The 20,279-nt window shown below is 36.3% G+C and overlaps 1 protein-coding gene across 10 annotated transcripts in view; it reads left to right on the top strand.

The window, feature by feature from the left end:
- The window catches only part of LOC122565939 (E3 ubiquitin-protein ligase MIB1), a 674,113-nt gene that overhangs the window by 192,363 nt on the left and 461,471 nt on the right, over positions 1–20,279 (top strand). Inside the window, exons 10-12 of one of the 10 annotated variants that reach the window (XR_006316336.1) lie at positions 12,197–12,379; positions 12,579–12,671; positions 12,741–13,150. The exons of 8 other annotated variants lie outside the window; for them this stretch is intronic. Coding sequence is in view for 1 of the 2 variants with exons in the window: in XM_043722488.1 (XP_043578423.1) it covers positions 14,286–14,373 (88 nt within the window). In the remaining variant the exon portion in view is untranslated. Of the gene's footprint in view, positions 1–12,196; positions 12,380–12,578; positions 12,672–12,740; positions 13,151–14,285; positions 18,302–20,279 lie in introns of those variants that run through there. One more of the 10 variants, XM_043722488.1, reaches the window with a different exon arrangement.

Below are 20,279 nucleotides of genomic sequence, written 5' to 3'. Positions count from 1 at the left end.
AGGGTTGTTTAAGAAGATTGCCGGATTTTTCCATTTTTTTTTTTTTTTTTTTTTTTGAAAATCTCTATCTGTTCAAAGTGAAAGATTTTGAGTATGATAATTCGTATGCAGATGCGTAGCTCAAAAACGAGTTTTATTGTTTTCCCGATTTTTGTACGATATTTTATCTTCCAACGGTGTTTTAAAACGAGAATACCTAATGAGTTTATGGATAGTTGATGCTATCGAATTTACATTCAGTTCGGATGTTTTATATAAATTTCGCGCAGCATTGTTGCTATCGGGTATAAAATGCGCGAATTCGCAATTTTAACGTTCTGGTGAAAATATTTTTATGGGATTATGTGGAACCGATGTTTTATTCATCAGGTAACGTTAATTTCATATACAGTACCGTAAATGTAAAATTTACGATTGTCATCTGATATCACGTACTTACAGGGAGCAACTGTTATGAAATAACTACCATATGTATATACACATTTTTTTTTTAAAGAGATTTTCATATTTTCCGGATACTTTGAATTGTTTCGTGGATTCCTGTGCTTTCCGAAAGCTTTTAGCTGTTACGTTTTCGAATTGTCGTTTTTTGAAAAGGCAAAGTAGAAGTCATTTTGGAGAAAAATTCATGGACCAATAATCATACTCAGCAATTAATATCTCGAAATTTTATAATAAAATTTTCCCGTAAAGGTATACAACGAAGACATGGAATTTGTCAAACATATTAATTATTGTTTATTATTTAATACGATCATAAATATTATCACATTATCGAAATGTTAAAATTGTTGTTTATCTGAATGTTTGTCTTTAGTTATTTAATTACTCGCCGCAGTATTCATACTATGTGTAATCACATATTTTTAACATATTTGTGCAAGCGTAATTCAATGATTGTGGCAATTCCACAAATATCGATACTTAAATTGGTTAATTGGATTTTAAACTTATTTAACAATTTCGAAATTGACAATAGCGATATATACGACAAAACGTTGTCGAGCGAATTTCGCCGGAATATCGTATCAATTTTCAAAAATATCGGCGACCTCGAACATCCAGAATTGCGGCGCAGCGCAGCGTGACGGTGCGATTTTTTCACTAACAAATGACGTTGCATTTCGCGCTTTTAATTTGCACAGCGTAGATCGTACACAAAGATAGCAAACGGAACTAGATATGGGCGCGATTTAAAGCCGCATTTCGCTGGCTCGCGCATTTATTTCCGCGTTCCCCGCAATCTGCTCTTTGGATCGTAACAAATTTAATACGCGAGAACTGTCGCGAAAGCTTCACACGCGATCGCAACACAGACAATACAGACGCAAAAAAACATCGGTACTTCCGATAAGAGGCTAACGACACGCGTGACGATTTAAATAATCGCTTAATTACCCATATAATGCGATGCTTTTATTGCATTTGTTCACATACACGTTGCATGGAAGCGTGAAAGGTGCAGATTTTCTAAAATTAGCTTTACCGATCGCGTTATTTCTCAATAACGAAGATCCTTCGTGGAAGCGGATTTAAATATAAATAGGAGCAAATTATAGTTCGTTTTAGACAAGTTCTTCCCGCCTTTTCTCATCAACGAATTAGAAGAAAATAACTTTGATGTTGAAATTACGCATAGTAATTATGATTGAACTGATTAGGCTGGAAATAATATATGAGTTTGTTTTTAACTTATTCCAGTTAGCAGATTGAGGCTAAATAATTCTGTTCTGCCAATGGCAAAATTACGTAGTTACGTGATAATCAGTTAATTGAACTATAGAAATAGCACGGGATTACATTTACTTTACTTCATAAAACGGTATGTTTCAACGTCGTCAATAGATGATGGTGTACGAGCGTAAAATGAAAATTTTATGTCAGAAAAAGTTGCCGCCTTTGTTTTTTCATGTAAAACTTGAAAAATTAAACATTGTACACGGTAGAAGTAAAATAACATCGTTTTATTATTAACGTTGCAGTTTCTCTGGTTTCTCTAACATAGTATTTTAAACAACTGTTTTCATCTAAAAATAATAATTCACATAGTTTCTAATCTTCCTTTGTAGTTTCTTTCTGAAAGAAGTTGTCGTCGCTTGCGATAACAAATTGTATTTGTACATTTCACAGTAATTGTCCATATACGATAATTTCATCATTTGGAAGATTTTAAAGAAGTGAAACAAAGAGCAGAATATCGTGTCTTCGGTTTTCTTTTCCAAACGAAATAATTTACGACACCAATCGTAAACAAAATCGTTCGATCGTTGGCCATGCATCTGTCACAGGTTTTAATTTGTGTCGTTATTTCAATTACTATTTCTCTTACGTGCTCTCCGACGATATCTCGCGTATATTACTATTTTATCATTCTCTCTACAAAGGTAGAAAGTCTCGAAAAGACTTACAAAGGAATTCAATGGGGTCATTGCAAGAAACTTCATGCGTATCCCGTGCATTTACGTTATTAACTTTTAAATCCGGCCGACCGTGAGATATATCGTCTAAATGTCCCCCGATGGTTCTTTCCGGGGACGAAGTTCAGAACGAAGGTACCAAAGGAAGCAAAACCAAGAAAGAAAGAAAGAAAGAAGGGCCAAAGACAGGCAGAAAGCGAAAAGAGAAAGAATCTTTAAATTAATGATCCTACGTGCTTGAACGACGCTAAAGAAAAATGATGTTGCCCCTTTCCTCTCGCAGCTTCTTTCTCGCTCGTTACATCTTTTACTTGAGACGACAGGACGAGTCTTCCGGTGGAGCGAAATGACGAAACGGTTACGAGAAGAAGAGAACGAGCTGCGCGAACATCGAAAGGAAGAAAGGAAAGCAAAGAATTGCAAACGTTCTGTTCCCTTTCCTTCTTTTCTTTCTTTTTTTTTTTCTCTAGCCTCTTTTTGTAGTTCGGACTGCGATCCTTGCGCGAGTACACGACAAGGAAAAGTTTATTCGAACGAGTTATCTCGTCTAGATAGGCTTGGAAACAAAGACGTCCGGCTCCAAGGAGGAACCAAACGCGTACAATTACCGAGGTCAGAAGGTGCGAGAACGTTGAAACGTGAAAATGGTCAGGGTTGCTCTTATCGCGTGCCACCTCTCACCCCCTGTGCTCGATATTAGAGGACAGAAGAAGTTTAGTCATTCGAGGAAGCGGAAAATCGTCAGAAGAAGACGGTCCTCTTCCCCCTGTCTCACTACTTTTTCCCCTTTCGGTCTTGATCTCACGATGGCCAACTTTAAATTGTGGCAGTTCTTTTTATCACCCCTCGTAACCGTTAAAGAAGTGTCTCCGGCGCGAGGGTGATCTTCCTCCTTTCGCTGGCTTTTTATTTACCTTGCCCGCGACGACGGCTCGCGAATAAGACTCGGTCAAGGCACCACGTCCCGACAGGGAATCCGTAAATCGTCGGGGCTGGCGGCTACGTCCGCATCGTCGACGCTGGGAATTCATCGCGAGCGCTACTCCGTCGGCGAAGCCACTGAATCTCGCGAGACTGCAGTTTTATAGCGCCGTCGAGAGGGAAGCGTGGAAAATAAAAAATCGTAATATTCCTGTGAAGGACACTGATCATTTGGAAGTTTATGCGCACACGCTGTTACGATCTCGCCATGGACGTCGCGCAACTATTTCTTCTCCTTCTTTCGACGATGTCGATGTTCTCTCTCTCTCTCTCTCTCTCTTTTTTCTTTTTTTTTAAGAGAGCATATAAATCGCACGTGCATGCCACTGGAGGTACTCGCGCAGCGTAGAAATCATTTTTGATATGCAAACATGTCACATGGTTGGAATAAGTTTGTGCTCCGAGGAAGGAAATTACTTTTTCGAACTTGAATAATTTGTTGATCGATAGGTAGATTTTTCAGTAGCCATTGCGCTTGAAAGACGATAGAAATGTTTTCTCTGTACAGGATCATTAAAGGACGACATTATAGAAATTAGTGGATACGTGTGAATGCATTTGGAAATTTTGTCCTTTGATAGTTTCAAAAACTTTTGTCAACTTGTAGATTTCGTTGTTCAATATCCTCAACGTGTAATCTTCTTATGTCAACGGTGGTGGTGGTTTTGTTTCTTCAATTATTCTTTCAAGACATAATAAGTTATTATATACCTAAATTTAATGATGTATTTTTAAGAAACGTTATAATCTTATGTTAATGTGTAGATTACTATAAAAACCGGAAATCCGGCTATTTGATTAGTAAACGCGGAAGCAGTGGGCAAATTTCCTTCAAACGTAGAAAAATCTTGAATCCAGTTTTCCCTAACCACTTAAAATTTCCGTCTACTGTTATCTTTGAACGTTTGCACGTCTTTTTGCCACCACCACTTTGATGGAAAAATTTACAGGAAAGAAATTCATAAGAAATTCGCGCGTAATAAATCAGATTAAGCAAAATCTCCAACCAAGTTGTCAATCGATTTCTACTTTTAATCCCAACAATTTACTCCCAAAAATATTTTATTTAATGTGGAAAATTATAATATTTTGTATGTCTGTGTTTGTTAAGTATAAATTATTCTCAGGACGAACAACGGGTACCTAATGAGTTTCGTTCAAAAAAGTTCTAAACGTCGTATAAAGAGACATGTACTTTTCAATACGAGGTGATAGAATGTTTGCAGAAATAATGAAATATGAAATTTTTATAAATAAGCGCGGTTTGTACTTTAATTAATTACAGAGCGGAGAAAAATCTGTGCAATCAGATTCGTTGAATCGTAATTAAAATTCATGGTAGCAAGAGAATCTTGGTATTTGCGGAGATTGCGTCTCTAGAACTTCTGCTAGTGGTCAAAGTCGACGAATAATTAACGCGGCCGCAGTAGTGCGGATACGTGATATTTCAGACCTGGAGTCAAATAGCGGTACAAATGAAATTTTAAGTACGTTTGTTATCGGTGCGATGTATCGTTTACCCAATTCATGTATTTTCTAATCTAATTAATAATAAATCTTCTAATTAATAATAAATTTCTAATACCCTCTATTTTGTACTAATTACTCGATAAATAGGTATTGCTATTAATAGTACGCAGTAATACGTTGAATAAACTAAGTATTTCTATAATATGTAATTTTATACATTTACGAATAGTGTAATTGATATTATGGTGAGAAATTATATTTGCGTAATATTTTGCGCAAATTGCTGATATATCTATTACTAAACAAAAATTTATAAACCGAGTCAAACGTTATTTTATTTAATCTATCCTCCTCGATTCGTTGTTTAATAAAACTGCTGCTAAAGCTGGTGAAACCATTCGCGCTACATTTAATAACAACATCATGGTACGTATCACATCCGAACTGTGATATCGATGATTTTTGAAAAGAGAATTTCATTTTCGAATCGACAATGTTCCAGTATCAATGAGATCCAGAAACAACAGTAATTGCAGAATCAAAATTGCTGGGAAATGAAAAATAAACTACGGCAGTAGAGAGAGAAAGAATAATTGAAAATATTTTAACTTTTACAAATGAAAATACGTTTTGTTCGCAAAAGAATAGACAGTGTAATACTAAAAGCACCGAATTTTTGTTTCACGTCTAATACAATATAAATGAATGTACAGCGTGTGACAAATCGAAAACCATTGTTCCTGTAGAATTAAATTCATTGATACCGAAGAACGGTAAATATTATACTTAAAATATTACCTTTCCCCTCGCGATCGTTGGCAACACGTTAAAAGCGAGTCAAACACAAAAGAACGAAATATCAGCGTTGCAGCGGGGGAGCAAGCGATACACAAAAGAACAAAACGTCGGCATCACCGGCGTAATGCGTTCGGTGTATCGCGTTTGGAGGAATCGTTGCGTTTCGACGCATCGCATCGTATCGTGACTTCGCGGGAACATTCTATTTCACAGCGTTAACTTTACGCATAGCAAATCGGCTTTGTGCGCGACTTCTGCAAACACGCCGAAACCGCTGGGACTTGTCAAAATGCGTTCGTTCGTACGTGTACGAACAAATTTGCACGATCCTTCAACGATGCTAACACTGATGGAGGCTGCGGCTTTACAGAATTGCAATCAACTTTTCTATGCTAGCGCCGCGAATGATACTTGTTGAACCTTGTTACGGTTTACCGCAAATAGTATTCGCAACAGCTGCCTCTATGCCGCGTCTAAATTGCCGATATCGTATCCGGCTTCCTTCACTTTTAATTACCAATTACGAGGCAGATTAATAGGAAAAAGATCTCCGCCGGATATACTGAAATAATTAGATATATTAACTCGGAATAAGATTCATTAAAGTTAATGAGATAGTATAAAAGCGATATTTATTTTTATTATTCATGGCCAGCGTTTATCATGGAATCTTCCAATGTTTTCTTTCTAAACGATCTTTTCAACTTTCTACATTGTTAGCTACCATACGATAGCGAGCATAGAAATAGGAACATTCTGTTTTTATAACATACGAAATATGTACTGTTTGTTTCAGAATCGATCCGGATATGCTTGAACATTTTTTCTAATATTCTCTCGTTATTATCACATTTGTAAGAGATAATCGATGTATCTTCCTTCTATTTCAATCTAAGATCCACATCTGCGGGCCAAATGTCGAGGTATATTTTCATGTATTCATTTCATGTTTCGTATTGTACGACATGAATTTTCAAATGAAATCTGATACTTCCGCTTATATTCAACATATTGCGAGAGGAGTCACATTATCGATCTGTCGTAAATATAAAAGTAGATTTTGCTGCAAATGGTTGGATTTAAAGCTTATGTTGATAAAACATTTTTTTGTTGCTCTGAATGAGAACTACGGGCTCCTAAAATTCCAAGTGTTTCTTTGATTGTTTAGTATCCTGAATGTACGTATCTGATGAATATCATTGATGTAACCTATACGAAGTTTGATTACAAAATACCCGTATTGAAAAAGATGCGTCTTATTTATTGTATTAAATATCTGATGATAGTTTTCTCAGCAATTTCATTCTTTTGGACTCAATGATTTCTATAATAGAACTAATTTTGTGACAAACATGTTTACTAAAAGGACGGAGCTTCGGTGAAAGATTGCGAAAGTTTGTGTAGACCGTCAGCTTCTGAGATTGGCGAAAATGTTGCCAAAATTCGTGAAGTTGTTGTTAGAGGAGTTTACAGTATATGTAGAAACATTATATAGGTCTTGCTGAGACATTTTGACTAATGTTTTCAGCATGAGTCGTGTCGTTACAAAGTTTGTTTCTCGTGTCTTGACAGAAACAAAATACAGTGGAAATCTTAAAGGAGGTTCTAACAGAAGTAAAAAGCGACCTAGATTTCTTGAATAACATCACAACGGGTGACGTGGAAACACGGTATTGATCATCGTAATAGTAACCAGCGAATTTACCATAAGTGAAAGATTCGTCACAGCATTTTTGCAAATGAAGTTTTACGTAAAACGCTTGATCGTTACATTCCTTTAACAACGTAGAGAAGGACCCAGTCAGATCGATAAATACACGAGTGATACTATAAATTTCACATCTTAAATATCATCATACATAGTACGATAATTATTAATATTAAATTCATAAATAAATACAAAATACAGATTATTAAATAAATAAATAAATAAATCATTGGTGTTTATTTCTCAAGAACAATTGAAAGTATGTATATCGTTTGAATAAAAAGATAATTTTTTCCTTTTGATTCCTCTTTGATTTCCTTTTGATTTCTCTTTCGTTTTATTACGCCATTAAAAAGCTTCTTAAAGGATTGTTCATCATGAATAGGTGTCAATAGGTCAAACGGTGAAATAATTTCTTCGTGCAGAGGTCTTCAAACTGCTATGTAAGTTGGTAAATAAAAAGTGGCTTAAACTTTGTTAAAATGAATTATGGATGTTGGATTTAGAACAATGCATCATCCCACTCTTCCTGTCTGGTTCGATAGTTTTTAGTAAAAGGATTTTTCTCCTTTCTCGCTTCACTTAGCTTTCTATGATTTCTTTTTGTTCTTAAAACTGATGGTCTAGATGGTCGTTAAAATTGTACCAAGTGATTGAAGGAAAAAGAAAGTTCCGAAGGTAACTATTGGTTTGGCAACCAGGTGATTGCGGATTTTGTCATTAGGTGGTATTTAGTTTATAAATAATATGGGTTCATAAAGAAACGGTAGATATTCAGATATCTTCTTTGTTAAATTTCGTTTAATTATAAATTAAATTTCGTATAATAATTTATTCAATCCGTTTCGATTGTATTCTAATACAAGTTTAATCGAGGTATTTCAAAAATGTAACTGGAAGTATATTTCATAAGAGAGCTGACAGTGTCTATATTTAATTCAGTTTTAATGAACATTTAATTGGCTAGAGGGCATCATTAATGTACCATCTATCACATTTTTTCCGTCTAATTGCATATCTGTCAACACTGTAACATGCTCGTGTTTTTCAAATATTTTTTAATTTTAAGACAGAAGAAATATTACTAATATACATTTCCAGTCCTCGACATGTCGTTAAAACTTTATTCTCACAATTGGAAGCGGAAGGAAAGTACAATCAAGTCAGAGGAAACTCGACGATCGAATAGGAAAATTAATTTTTTCGAATTTAAATGAAAAACTTGTCAGATGAAAAAAAGCTTTTTTTACATTCAAAGCTACCTCAAAAAATAGTTGCATATGCACCTAAACTAAAGGCATACAGCTATATATTGCTAACTCGCAACAAAACATGTCATTCAACGTTACTGTTCAATATTTTACGCAGTTTCAATTCGGCTGATTCGTCTGGCAGTTGCTGTATTAAAATATCTTCTGCGCGAAACAACATGCACAAACGTTGTTTCGTATACAAGAATGTGCAGTGTACGAAGTTACGATAACTCGCAGTTCACGAGAGTAGCGTCGAGAATGGCGAACGATCAGTCTCGAGAGTGGCGAGAGCCGTTTGTTTCCTGTTTCTTTCGCAAGTACGAGCTCTGCAGAAGCGGCCGTTTCCGAAAGTTGCCAGGTCGCTTTAGTGCCACGTGGCATAACACGGTGTTTGGGTTTACGAGGTCGAAAGAAAAGTTCGTTGTATTAGCACGAAGAAGTGAATTCTGCGAATATTTCGGCTGGTATAAGACCAAGGATTGTAAAACGGAAGACAAGTTTAAGCAGCGTTGAGTGCCACTGCTGTTTGTACGAACAGAATACAGATTCACACTCAGCTCTAACATAGTGATGTTTTCTGAAATACAAGTACGCTAGGAAACGCGAGCTCTCTTGCTAACGAATAAGAATAAAAAAAAAAAATTTGACGATGAAAACTTTGCTATTTCTTTCTGAATATGGAGAATTTGCAGAAGCATATTATGTGTATGTTTCTGCGTCTCATTTTTAGGCCGAACGCTTATAATGAAATAAATTCTACTTACAATTATTATAATAACTTTGTACGTTCCTTTAAGTTTCTTTGATTATTTTGTAAATTAATACGTTTAAACATCAATGAAGCGAGTTAAAAATTATTTCATTGCCAAATATTGATCACTAAAAATCGTTACAATTAATCGCATCTTTTCTGTTTCAGGTATGTACAAACAAATTTGCTACGATTGTTGGTGTACGATCGAGTGGTACGTGCTTAAATTTATTATACCTTAGAAATTCTTAGCGCTTATATTCTAAAAATTGCTTTGAATAATTAATGTCTCTCGTTCATTGAACATACTTATAAGTAATAGCAACCAATAATACGTTTAGAGAAAGCTAACGAAAATAATTAATGAAACAATAAAACGCATCGTTATTCCCCTTTCTTCGTACCTAATTCAAAGTCCTCCATAGGACGATGATCTATCTTCACATACAGAAGAGGGTCTTGAACACAAGACGAATATCGATAAATTTAAATTTAACACGGTGAAAAACCTAACGCGGCACTCTGTTACCCTCGCTCTCGCTTTCACGCATTTATCGTGCTTCTTCAATTCCAAATCCTTTCCAACCCTACTCTATTAAATTTCATTTTCGTCCAATATCATCTTCCTTTACCGTACCCTTATTTTTTCCTGCTTAAATGTCAGTTCCTTACAAAACGTTTCCGTCCCGCACAAATTTCTTTACTCTTACCTCTTCCTTCGCTCTTTCCCCCAATTTACCACCGTTTCTTTCTTTCCTGCCGTATCCCTTTTTCCAATTACAGACGCGCACGTACGTACGCACAGCAAATCGTTATTCTCTGACGGCCAGGCTTTTTGGGGCGGCGCTTACGCCTCATAGAATTTATACGATCTTCCGCATCAGCACTTTAGGACATTTTGCAGATTAGGACATTTCGCGAGCGACGTAGCCGCCAAGCCGAAACGAAACAGCAGCTACTTTGGATTCATTAAAGAGACCCTTCCTACTTCGTTCGCGCACACACGCGCGTTCCCCTTTGCCTTTTCGTTTCATGTGATACCAGGCCCCGTCACGCCACCCCAATTTCCTTAGAGACCAATGAGGAGAGTTTGACTACGTAGAAACGTACCGAACGCGTTCCTCTTCCCTTCATTTCTCTGCACGTTTGCTCGTCTATCACTTGTTAGCGCTACCTTTTAGTTCGTTCTGCTACAAATTTCGTTGAATGGAGTGTTGGTATGGAAGGGACGGTCTCTGTGAAGGAATCTTATTTTTAACTCTCTACAGAGCTGTGTGACATCGAAATTATACGTACACGATAGCGGGCGTTTAAATAGGCGATTTTCGTCACTTTTTCATTTGGAGAAGAATGCGTTTGAGCTAATTTTTTTTTGATATATAGTTTGTTACAAATTGTTTATTGTCTTCTATCAATTCTTTTCTATCCTTTTCCACGAAATCATTCAGTTGCTTTGAGCTTCCACTCTTTTCTCGTATGTCTATTTCATTGTAACATTTCTCAGAGAAATTCGTCTAAAAAAATAATACGAAGCAAGAGGTAGTTCCGTTAATTACCTTATCTTCCGTGTCTATAAAAGGATGGTCTGTTGCCAGGACTATGATTTTTATATTTCTACCAGTTGCGTAGGAACACGCATATAAATTTAGCAGACAAGAATTAGACGAGGGGAGCAATGTCAGGTTGCAAATAATAGGTTAAAATTTTAATCAAGACTTTTATGTCTACGCGACTGTAGTCTTGAAAAGGGCAACAGAGGACTATCTATAGCAGACAGCATCCGCTATTAGCTCTTCTTCCTCGTAAAATGCATATTGGATATTTTTACGGTTGTAAGAGGAGCCTTTCGGCGGTGATTAGCTGTTTTTAGCAGCATCAGCTTCAGGAAGTATTTCACTTTCGGCAAATTTAGCCACTTCGGCGCCACGAAGAAGCCAGATGTGCAATCTTTCCAATCGACTAAAATGTTACGTGCATTATAATTTAAAAGACTTTTATCTGCCTTTGACTTCAAATATTGATTCTTTCGACCATAGAAATTGATAGACAAGCTGTCGTGCAATGTGTTGAAAATAATAGGCTATCTGTATTGAATAGTATTAAGCAACATCGAATAAACAATATTAAGGAAATAGAAGTTCGATTTATAGTTCGATTTATAGAATAAAATATAAAAAGAAAAGAATGACGAGACGTGAAGCGTTTCAAATTCAAAAGGATACGTATTTAAATTTTTCCCCGGTAGTTTAACAAGTCTTGTTTGGATAAATTGGAAACAAATTAATTGAAAAGAATGTTGAGGTGTTACTATCGTTATATTAAAACAAAACGTAAAGAGAGATCAGTCGATAAAGTTTATGTGTTCGTATAGTGTGAATTTTAAAACGATATCGCATCGAAATACAAATGAGTTATATATATGCAAAGTAAACACGCAATAATAGCATTAACATTCCACAGCGAGCAAGAAGTAAATATTTTTTTCTTAACCTTGCTATCGGGTTTCACGGAGAGCCTATTTCGGCATATACCAACCGAGTCAGTTCTGTTTTGCCCTCTGCGCCGATGATATCGTTACTACGCGGCGCGACAGTCGTGGCGGTTTAGTTTGTGTAATAAGTGAAAACAAATGTCGCGTGATCGTAGCATTTCATCATATTTGTAATTAATTTGCGGTAAAACAGCGAATTACGTGTAATATACAATCCAGATTCATTCGTCTACTGTTTAGTGTGAAATTTATACATACGGTTATGTAAGTAACTTCATTTGTACATAGAGATATACATATGAATTATTGTATTTTGCTTTCACGCAGTGACTAACCGCCATGTTTGATATGTGCCGTGTTTGAAATCGTCTCTCGCTGCGTAGATAGTGTTCCGAAATTTGTGATTGCGTATAAACCTTTATGGTGCCTTGGATATTCGAGGGAATTTCGAGGATGCAGTTTAGACGACATCGTTTGTAAGTTATACGCACGTACAACGATGCAGAAAAGGTAAGAGTACGAATTCATCTATTCCTGTAATTTCTCTGTTATTTGTTGGTTAAGTGTACGTACACACCTATGTAATACGTACGATATTGGACAAAGAATGGAACATAAAATTGAATAACATTTTTTTTAATTTATGAACATATCGAGCTTGTTGAGCTTCTCTTGATCTTGTATAATATGCTTTCCGATTATTTCGCAGTAAAGAAGATACAATAGCGAACGATACAATGAGAATAGATACATATAAGCAATGGGAAGTGCATATACAATGAGAGAATAGATATAGGTATAGGTATGTACAAAATCGAATCAGATAATAATAGATATAATATAATCTTATCACAATTTATTAATTATTCAGATGAATGTCCACCTCGCCGATTTCACTGATTTTCAAATATGTTGTTAAAGTCGACATTATGAACAACTACCGCTCGTCTTCAGTTCCCAAGATATTTATAAAAATACTTTTGCTAAAAATACTTTTTGGCTTGATATGGGTGAGTTTTAATAGTAATGTTATGCACGGGTATGACGATATTATAGCTGTATTCGTAACGCGATACATTCATACGTCTCACTTTCTTTCGTTTGTAAATACAAGATTGTGAATACAAGGAAAATGTAATAAAATATAATATCGTTATATCCATAGAAAGCTGATAGTTTCTAAAATCAAGATGACCAAAAATATAAGATTATCTATTTTATTTCTTTTATTATTAGCATGTAAATGCAGATGCAAATGATTATAAAATACTATTCTCCAAATATGAAATGTTTCTGACTTTATTTAAAAATATGAATAGTAAATATAATTTTCTTGCTACATGTCACTATAAATGTACAACATCGTCTTACTTCTTAAATGCTACATAAAGTTTAATGACTATTTAAGTTAGCCCTTACTTTATGGAACAACATTTACATAATCGTTTGCTTGGTATTTTCTTCTTGACGTCTATTTTCTCTTACAAGCAACGACTCTATTATTATTCGCTGCTACCACTGTAATCATTTGACGTTTCAAATTAACATACTCCCTTCACTCATGTTTTACGACTGTTCATGTTCACTCGCCCGATAGAAAAATTGAAGCAGCGTCCGAGCATAATTCGTCCATCGACATAAACCGTGTAACTCGTCTATTATTATTGTTCGAACGTGTTTTTATTCGCTATTATTTCTGTCGCAACGGGACGTATTCTTTACCGAGCGTTTTTGTATGTTGCACCGTAAAGCCGAGTTTATTACACACGCCAGCTCGACAAAACGTGACCGCTCTCAAGTTACCAATATCAAAGCCCTTTATATGCGCTGATGAACAAAAGCGAGACCAGGGAAAAGGGAGAAACACGAAAGTACGTGAGAGCGGGAGGTATCAGGATTCGAATGATTCTATTGTAAAAAGTCATCTTTAAAATTTCGATCGGTTGGACCGACGAATAGTATTTCGCTTGTTTTCAAACGCTAACTTCTTTGTTCCTATACGCTTAATGATGTTTGCGGATTCTTTGAAAAATCATAGATTATTTAATTATTATCAGATAGACGTATGTTTGTGCGTGTTTGGAAAATTGAAGAACATAAAAATTTACAGATGACGTAATATGCAAAAATACAGTCAGAAATAAGAATAATTGGACAGATAGTGTACTATACAGTATAGTATATACTAATGAAGTTAGAACGAACTATTGATTACTGAGTAATACTTAAGTTTTATTTATCGTATATCCTTATTGTAGATTGCACAGATTGTTTAATAAATGATTGAAATTAATATTCACATCTCTGTGCAGACAATCTGTATTTAACGAAACTCCATTGATACCTATTTTCATTATCTGTTCACTGATTTTTTCCCCGACAAATGTATATAATCTCTTTATATTATATTTTTGAGGTCACCACTTCAACAATCGCAACATTTGCAGTTTTATACTTCATTGAATCGACGATCACATCGTATCTCAATCAGCGACTATACATAACATGTTCCTACAATATCCATTGTTTTGAAGCACTCCATGCCCAGAATTACATACGTTTACGCTAAATCCTGTTGACTTATCAAGAGAAATCAGTCACCGTGGCATCAGCTTCGAGCAGACGTTAGTCACCCGCTTCTTAATTACTGGCTGAAACGGAACCGCGAAATTATAGCGAGTAAAAGGTGATGTCGGAACAACCGGCAGATGACTATAAGGGATAGGGAAGGTTGGTGTTCAGGACGAAACGAGGCCCGACGGGTAGGAAACACTGTCTTGGCTTGGCTGTTTCCTGGCTTTCCGTGTTATGCACCAACAGTTCAAGCTGCGTTTAATCAACTGAGCATCGCACCCCAATTGTGCGGCTGCCGGTTTCTGGTTTCGCCTGCACCGGTGTGACGTCTCCTAAACCAGCGGATCCATGCATCCAAGATGGATTAAACTTTTGAGATATATGCCACTTGTTCCAGGGGCGATATACGACCCCGCCTTGGGAGGCAGAGAATTAATTATGTTAGTTCCTCGCGCGATTTGGCTTGCTCGCTGGAAATGGCTCGCATTAGCGCGACGATGTATTTGATCGTTGATAGGGATCACGTGTCGGTTTAGGATGAAGCTCTTATTACTGGGAAAATACTTGGAAGAATAAATAATATCACCCGTTATATCCGTACTGTTATCCGGCTATTTGTAATGTAAAACGTTACATCGATTCGTTTTAATGAGAATAATGTTCAATAAGAACATGAAAGGATTCTTATTCTCACGTTATAGCGATAGCGATTTCGATGTAAAGAAACACGGGGACAGAGAAATAGCATGTTTTACGGCACTTCCACTTACATTTTCCGAGACATTAGTTTAACATTTTTCCTGAGTAGAAAGTGTAATTCTAAAATTTATTTAGTAAATACATCTCTTTTCATACACTTTTATTAGATACATTAGCTTATTTCATTCTTCTAATTATTAGCTTCTATTTTAGAACCAATCTGCTGAATCTTAGATATTTACAAACGAGTTTTCTTACTTTTCTAAATCTATTCCTTTGTCATTTTTCACGATGAAAAGAGACTGTCAGACATATCTTCGAGTAGTTGTACAATATTGCCAGTGATAAATTCACACGGGTGGTTTTCTGTCTCGAGATTTCTACAACATGGAACAGTTTGGTCTGGGTATCGAAATTCCAAGTGCAGTATGTGAGAAAACCTTTCTCGCGAACGAAGAATACTTTCTCAGTAAATCAAATCCAATGTCATCTGTAAACACCAACAGAGAAAGAGAGAGAGAGAGAGAGAGAGAGAGAGACCAAAAAAGAAATTGGTCAATAGCTACGTTCAAGCGAACACGCCTAAATTCAATTTTAAAGATGGAGAGCCGTGTGGAGTTTCTCAAACTGGGTTCCTTTCAGATTTAAAGTCATTCGGTAGACATGTTATTGAAAGCAGTAAAGCTCCAGCGAATGTGGGTCACTGTATAATGAATCTTATTCGAATGAAATCGGAATTTTATCACAATATATCACCGTGCTACGCAAATCTTTCGTAACTTTATCGATCGCGTTTCAAAGACTATTTCCTAAAACGTCCTCGTTCGTCATTCGCTAGAGTATATTAGAGTTTCTGAAGTTATTCTTCGTATCGATAACATGGAGAGAAAAATTCGAAAGCACGATAAAGTCTCGAAAGATGAGATCATAAATAAGAAACGTATTTAATACGATTATTACATACTTATATGTAAGTATAACGCGAGGAAGACGTAACAGACTACTTGGACTAGCGACTAACTCGGTTTTAACAATAGAACTTTTTTTCGAGGAGGACATAATCTAACGTCAGCGATGTTTTATTGAGGAAACTTCTATTACAGCAGATATGAAGAGAAATTCGTCTCTTCCCTTAGTAGATCCGTATATTTTCTTATTTATTTTTCGGTAGAGGCGCTATTTGTAAAATTGAAATTCAATTCTTGTTTAGTCATAGGAATATTTAGAAGTAAATATAGCGTTTTTTGACTATTTCGAATATGCGATTCTTCGAATATTCGACAAGAAAGTAAACCAATTAAGACGATTATACTTAGCACGAATTAAGAAAAGCCATTGATATATATATATCATCAAAGTCGACTATTAAACTCTTTCCAAAATAATTTGTTCACCATCGATTAAAACGAAGGAAAATGCCTTTCTGATAATTCACCGCCGCAGTGAATGAAATTCTGCCCATTTCCCCCCTTTCTTTTCGTTTTTGTAGCTCGTTATATCTGTCCCATATTTTGTCCCGCTCAACCAATGTCCGTATCCGTTCGTTGCTTGACCTCTGAATGTCCAATACGGAATTACGAGCTTCCGCTCCCTTCCCTTGCGTCTCAATCGCTATCAGTTACTATTTACACGACCGTTTCGCCCTATGGTTTCGTCAACCATCCCTCGAATTTGCCACATTTCTGTCCCTTTTCCTCAATTCTTCGTTCTTATTTTTCCTCTCTATTTTTGTCCGTTTCCTCATTTTGCTTCGATCTCGCAATATTTTTTTCGGTTGCTTTCCGCGGTTTCGTCGTATCGTGAAAGTCGAGACGGTTGGCGATAACGGAAATTTCTTTTGGGCGAAGACGACAGGCTTGCGGCGTATTCGGGCGACTGCCTTAAATTGCTGTGGAATTATGTGGGGCAGCCCGGCCGCGAAAACGATTATTGTAGCGAGGGAAGAAGGGTTGTCCGTTCTAACGAGAGAAATGCTTCGTTTGTTTCGCCATGGCTCAAACGAATAGACGAAGCGTGTTTCTTCGAGCAAAGGATTACGCGATTATTCTTTCCGACGGTGATCAACGGCTGGGGCTTACGCGGAAATTTGGGTTGAAAGGGATCGAACTCCGATCTTGAATGGCGCTGTCAGTATTTTCAACGTATACCATCGTTCGAAAGTACCCAGATTATTTGCTTATCGTTGAGTAAGCTTTATGGGTGCATCGAATGGCAGTGATTTTATTCTTTATAATCGTTAGATTGGATTTTTATTTATCTATTTTATTTATGTATCTATGTGAAATTTAAATGCGCAGAAATATGTAGAGCGTATGTAACATGAAAAGATACATAAAATATATAATATGAACTTTTCGCTGTAATATTTAGAGGATGACGAGGCAAATCTTTAGTCTCCATTTGCTAGGTATGTTTATAAAAATTCGTAATCCAGTTATGACAGACAGAATTCTAGAGATAGAATCGTAAAATATGACCGGATCTTATGGGAAATAATGTTGTAACGTTGTTGTAACGTGTAATAATTGTGTCGTTACAATTTCTACAATTTAACTGTTCCGGGGGCACGTTTGATCGTGTATAGTTTAGAGCTTTGCATTTGATTACGTTTATTATCATATTTAACAAACTCACTGCTATTCGAGTGCTTATCTGTCTCGAGTTTAACAAAACTTTTCAAATCGTTAACATCGGCGAATAGAAAACAAGTTTGACCACTAATGGAGAATGAATGGATTCAACGACCTACATTTTATAGTTTCTAGAGTTTTGAATTCGCTTTGTACTTTTAACTTTCAGAATATAGTAAAACATTGCATCCGATATCACTTCAAATACATATAGAATGTGTTTCTAAGTTTACAAGTATAGTTTACAAGTATAGCTTTTAATATATATGAAGTGCTGTAGTCGTTGTGTGAAATAAATTAATATCAAACGGATCGTTCGGTAACAATATAGAGATATCATTTGCAATTATTGTCGTAGATTACTTTTATTAAATCGTGATTTGTTACATATGCCAGTTTTTATCTTACTTTAACGATTATTCGTTTAACTACGCCTTTAAATTGTGCTAATAAATGCGAATGAATCACGTGAATCGTATTATTCCTTCCAAACAGTACCTTCACATTCACTTTTATGTTTAATTAGTTTCACATAAAATCGTCCAATAAAGCTGAGAGTATCGCCAGTACTTAACTCTTAATTACCAACCTTGGCCAAACGTTATGTACTTTTCTCAACTCAAATAAGCGATTCTTAAGAGCTATAAATATTACTATTATTGAGTTTTAATTAATTTTATATTACTCTTACTTAGTTTCGAAATCTAAATTTCCTTTAATCATCATCGCAAAGAAAAGAACCAACGACGGATAATTTATACATGCAATTGTAAAAAAAAGATCGTATATATACATCGCTTCAACCGTGAAGAGGAAAAACGATGCGATCTAACTACCAAAAACTCCGCAAATTCGTAGCTTCGATTTCTTTCTAATTTCACAAGAAACAAGTATCCTTTCTTTTTTATATTCAACCTATTGGATTGGCAACTAAATGATTGCGGATTTTGTCATTAGGTGGTAATGCCAAAATCCGCAATCACTTAGTTGCCAACCCAATACAAAGTAATGTACAAAGCAATATTTATTTCGTTGCATTTTGTCTCAAACGTTGTGTATAAAACTTGCTATCGAACCCTTCTTTTTCCATCGTATAAAAACCCTCTTATCCGAATACTTTAGCCCCTTAGTTAATTCATGCATCGAAGCTTCCTACTGTAATTATATCGCTGTGATAATCAACCCTATCGATACGTAAGCCAGGTTCAAAGTCTGCAGCCACGGAAATGCGAAGAATTCGGCGTTCCTTTATCACTGGCATCTCGAACGTCACCCATCGTTGGTCCGGCGAGCTGGAGATTGGTCGCGGGGAACTGGATCGCGAATAGATGCGCCGATCTCGAACAAAAGGACGCCGTGGCAAAGTAGCCCGAAAAAAAGCTAGTCGCGGCCGGGGAGAAGAGGCCCGCGTGGAAAAGTTTTTTCCTCTATTCTTACCGACGGGGGCGGCATAATTATAGATTTTTAATCAACCGATTGAAATGCAAATATCTACTGCAGAGGGTCCGTCTGCAGTGCTCTGCAAGGAAGGGAAAACGCGAATAGGGGGGAAGGAGGTACGAGGGTGGAAGAGCGCAGGGTGAATGGAAAGAGAAATAGAGACAGAGAAAGGGAGAAAAGGGGTGGAAAGCGGCAAGGAGAAGGGGGAGGGAGAGAAAGAGAGGAAGAGGCATGAAATCCGTAATGCCGGTATAAACTTTCCAGGGAGAGGAACGAAATCAATACTTCAATATCCGCAGTAACAGCAGCTGGAGTTAACAAGGGTCTGATTGAGCCGGAGTTTGCTGCTAAGTTAGCGTGTTTCGAGCTTCACGATCTAAGGAATCGAATTTGCGCGCGTTCTTTTTTCTTCCCTTTTTCTTTTTTTCTGTTTCTTTTGTTTGTTTGTCGCCTACTCTGGATATCCTTGAACTAGCTACGATTTCTTTACGACGTTGACGATGCTTGCGGTGCACCGCGTTATCGAATAATCGACCGTGTTTTTCTTTTTGAACTACATATTTCTAGCCGCGAATTTGGTCGCTGCCAGGCCGCGCAATTTTGTTCTCTGGCTGCTTGATACTTTTTAATCGGATTTGTGCCTTGGCAGAACATTCTGTTTTTCTAGGTTTTTGACGTATTAAAAAAAAAAAAAAGAACACGCTACCGTCCACAAAGATTTGGACGTTTAACGTAATTCGATGAAGAGGTTGACATGTACAAAATTTAGGAAATCAACGACCAATGAAAGTTTTGTTTCGCACTCCAAAAAAACGTTATTAACGTTGTATACGTTTTTGATCGCAGAATGACCGAGTTTAAAGGAATATGATTAGAATTTCTCGCGTGTTCGTTGCATCGTTGCGAGAAGAGCACCGATGTACTTGTTTTCTGCAGCGTCGATTTGGTATTTAATTTTATACAAATTGTAATCAGACGCCGGCAAACGATATATATTTCTTGAAAAAATTTAATTAAGTATAAAATATAAATATGAAATTCGGAATAAATTAAACATCCCAATTTCT

The sequence above is a fragment of the Bombus pyrosoma genome, linkage group LG3 (genome assembly GCF_014825855.1).
Source record: "Bombus pyrosoma isolate SC7728 linkage group LG3, ASM1482585v1, whole genome shotgun sequence".
NCBI classification, from domain to species: domain Eukaryota; kingdom Metazoa; phylum Arthropoda; class Insecta; order Hymenoptera; family Apidae; genus Bombus; species Bombus pyrosoma.
The sequence above is the reverse complement of the archived record's forward strand: the minus strand, read 5'-3'. Positions and strand labels throughout refer to the sequence as shown.